Source organism: Halichoeres trimaculatus, unplaced genomic scaffold (genome assembly GCF_033239565.1).
Source record: "Halichoeres trimaculatus isolate MK-OKI-2021-1 unplaced genomic scaffold, fHalTri1.1 fHalTri1_scaffold_20, whole genome shotgun sequence".
NCBI lineage: Eukaryota > Metazoa > Chordata > Actinopteri > Labriformes > Labridae > Halichoeres > Halichoeres trimaculatus.
The window spans coordinates 11,323,273-11,325,593 of record NW_027437198.1 but is presented as its reverse complement, the minus strand read 5'-3'; the positions used below and the strand labels follow the sequence as shown (position 1 = coordinate 11,325,593).

Genomic DNA, 2,321 nt, shown 5'->3' with positions numbered 1-2,321 from the left:
TATACCCAACTCTGTTCTTAACTGACAACACCTTAGGATGCTGCAGGAAGTGCCTGCAAGTGTATCTATTTTGTCAAGAGACGTGTGTAAAATGAATACCTCGTCAAGTCAACTCTGATTTCGTAAGCTTGTTTCATCATAAAGTCGAGCTGTTTGCATGTCATTGTGACGAAACCAGGGAGGAGTTGGTTGATATAAACGGTATAAAAGTCCATCAATTCAGGTTGTCTGTAGCAGGTTCTGTGCAGCTGCATGGTGAGTACACAACTTTTCACTTTTGGGATCCTACCAATCAAAACTTGGGATTCCAAAAAGCTGATAAAAGTGTTTCTACTCTTGTTTTATTGTAGGATTGCCAGGGCAAAATGAAACTTCTAGCTTTGTTTTTCCTCGTCGCCACCTCCTCTGTGATGGCTGGAAATGGTAAACCCGTCCTTTGTTTCTTCTTTTCCTCAGAATAAATGTGTCATGTCAAGGACAACGATCTCCATGTTACTTGAGTCATCTCCAAAATAAAAACCGAGCTCCCTGTGATAACTCCCCCTCTGTTTTTCAGAGACACCTTCCATCAAGACGTTGGTGTTCCCATCTGCATCAGCCAACAGTTATGTTGAGATGGTACCCTCCAAACCTCTGAACATGAAGGCTTTCACTCTTTGCATGCGGGTTGCTACAGAGCTTACCGGGAGTCGTGAGGTCATCCTATTCGCCTACCGGACTAAAGACTACGATGAGCTGAATGTGTGGCGTGAGGAGGATGGCAGGTAGACATCTACAGCTGTAAAACATACTCCCATAACCGTTCCTACTACTAGAAATTTTTGATTGCCACATTTTTTTTAACAGTACAATCTCTGCAACTTGAATGATTGATTAAAATAACAATTGCACACAGTCTTAATAGCTGAAATACATAGGAAACAATTTCACTCCATATCACTGTCTATTCATGCAATTCAGACAGTGTGCAACTTTAGGGCTATCCCCAAGAACTAAACACAGAGCCTGAAAATGCTTAAAAAAACTGCAAACTGCATCAAGAAGCTTACAGGAATGCAAATGGCATTGAAAACCATAGAAGAAGAGCTCTAACTGCAAAAACATGTAAACAAGCTTGTTGAAAGTGACTTTAATGAATGCAACAGGTAATGTTATGAGTTATTATTATCTCTGTATTTTGTGCCTAGGTTGTCCCTCTATCTGAGATCCAGTTCTGAAGCTGTGATGTTCAAAGTTCCTGAGCTTAGAGCCCTCATGACCCACCTGTGCGTCGCTTGGAACTCTGAAACAGGTGCAACTACTCTCTACTTGGATGGGTTGAGAAGTTTGACCAAGATCTACAAGAAGGGCCACACTGTGCAGGCCGGCGGGAAAGTTCTCATCGGCCAAGACCCCGATTCCTACGTGGGTCGTTTTGACTCCGATCAGAGCTTTGTTGGGGAGATTTCTGATGTGGACATGTGGGACTATGTCCTCTCAGACAGCTCCATCCAGAATATGGCCTACTGGAAGAGAACATCCCGCTCTCTGGGGGGGAATGTTCTCAACTGGGCCACAGCAAAGCTCGAATATCACGGCAATGTTCATGTCGTTTATCACAGGCTGTAGTTGTGATGCTTAAACATGACAAAATGTAACGTCATGCTCCTCAGTTTATGAGCATCAAGCAGAAACCTTAAGTAGACAAATGTAACATTCACATAAATCTAAGTGATGTTTGTGTGTCTAACACTTCAATAAAGACTTCTGCCAGCAATGACTGAGTTGGTTTTATTCCAATTATGTAGAAACACCTTACATGACAACAAAAAATGGAGCTAACAGAACAGTGACGACTTTTTCATCAAGCAGAGATTAGTTACCATTAATTAGAGTTAATAAAGCCAAGCATACCAACGTTTCTATTCAATGAATGTCTCACCCAACTAGGGTATCTGTCTATAAAATGGACGTGAAACTCGGACAACATTCACAGAAACTCAAGCAAAAGATTCATGCAGCATCATGCACACCTCCATATATTCCTCCTACATCCCCCATCACTGTGCACCGAAGAATTTGTCCTCCTCTATGGAATGAATATCCTAACTTAAATCAAGAGCATTTTAAATTGATTTGAGAGCAGTATCATATTGATACTGCTTTTGTGATATTGTCTCTCAAAACTCTGCTCTTGCGCTCAAATTTGCTCTGTGCGTGCTCAAACTGTCTCCTCGTGCTCAGTTATAATGCTGCGCGTGCTTAAACTGTGTCCTCGTGCTCGGTTATAATGCTGTGCGTGCTCAAACTGTGTCCTTGCGCTCGGATGTAATGCTGCTCTC

At 42.1% G+C, this 2,321-nt stretch overlaps 1 protein-coding gene across 1 annotated transcript; it reads left to right on the top strand.

Moving 5' to 3' along the window:
* Positions 1-238: 238 nt before the first annotated feature.
* On the top strand, positions 239-1,748 carry LOC141809655 (C-reactive protein-like). Its single transcript, XM_074696776.1, has 4 exons — positions 239-255; positions 351-423; positions 557-764; positions 1,188-1,748. The coding sequence occupies exons 1-4, from the start codon at positions 253-255 to the stop codon at positions 1,606-1,608; spliced, it is 705 nt and encodes a 234-aa protein (XP_074552877.1). The 5' UTR covers positions 239-252; the 3' UTR covers positions 1,609-1,748.
* Positions 1,749-2,321: the final 573 nt, after the last annotated feature.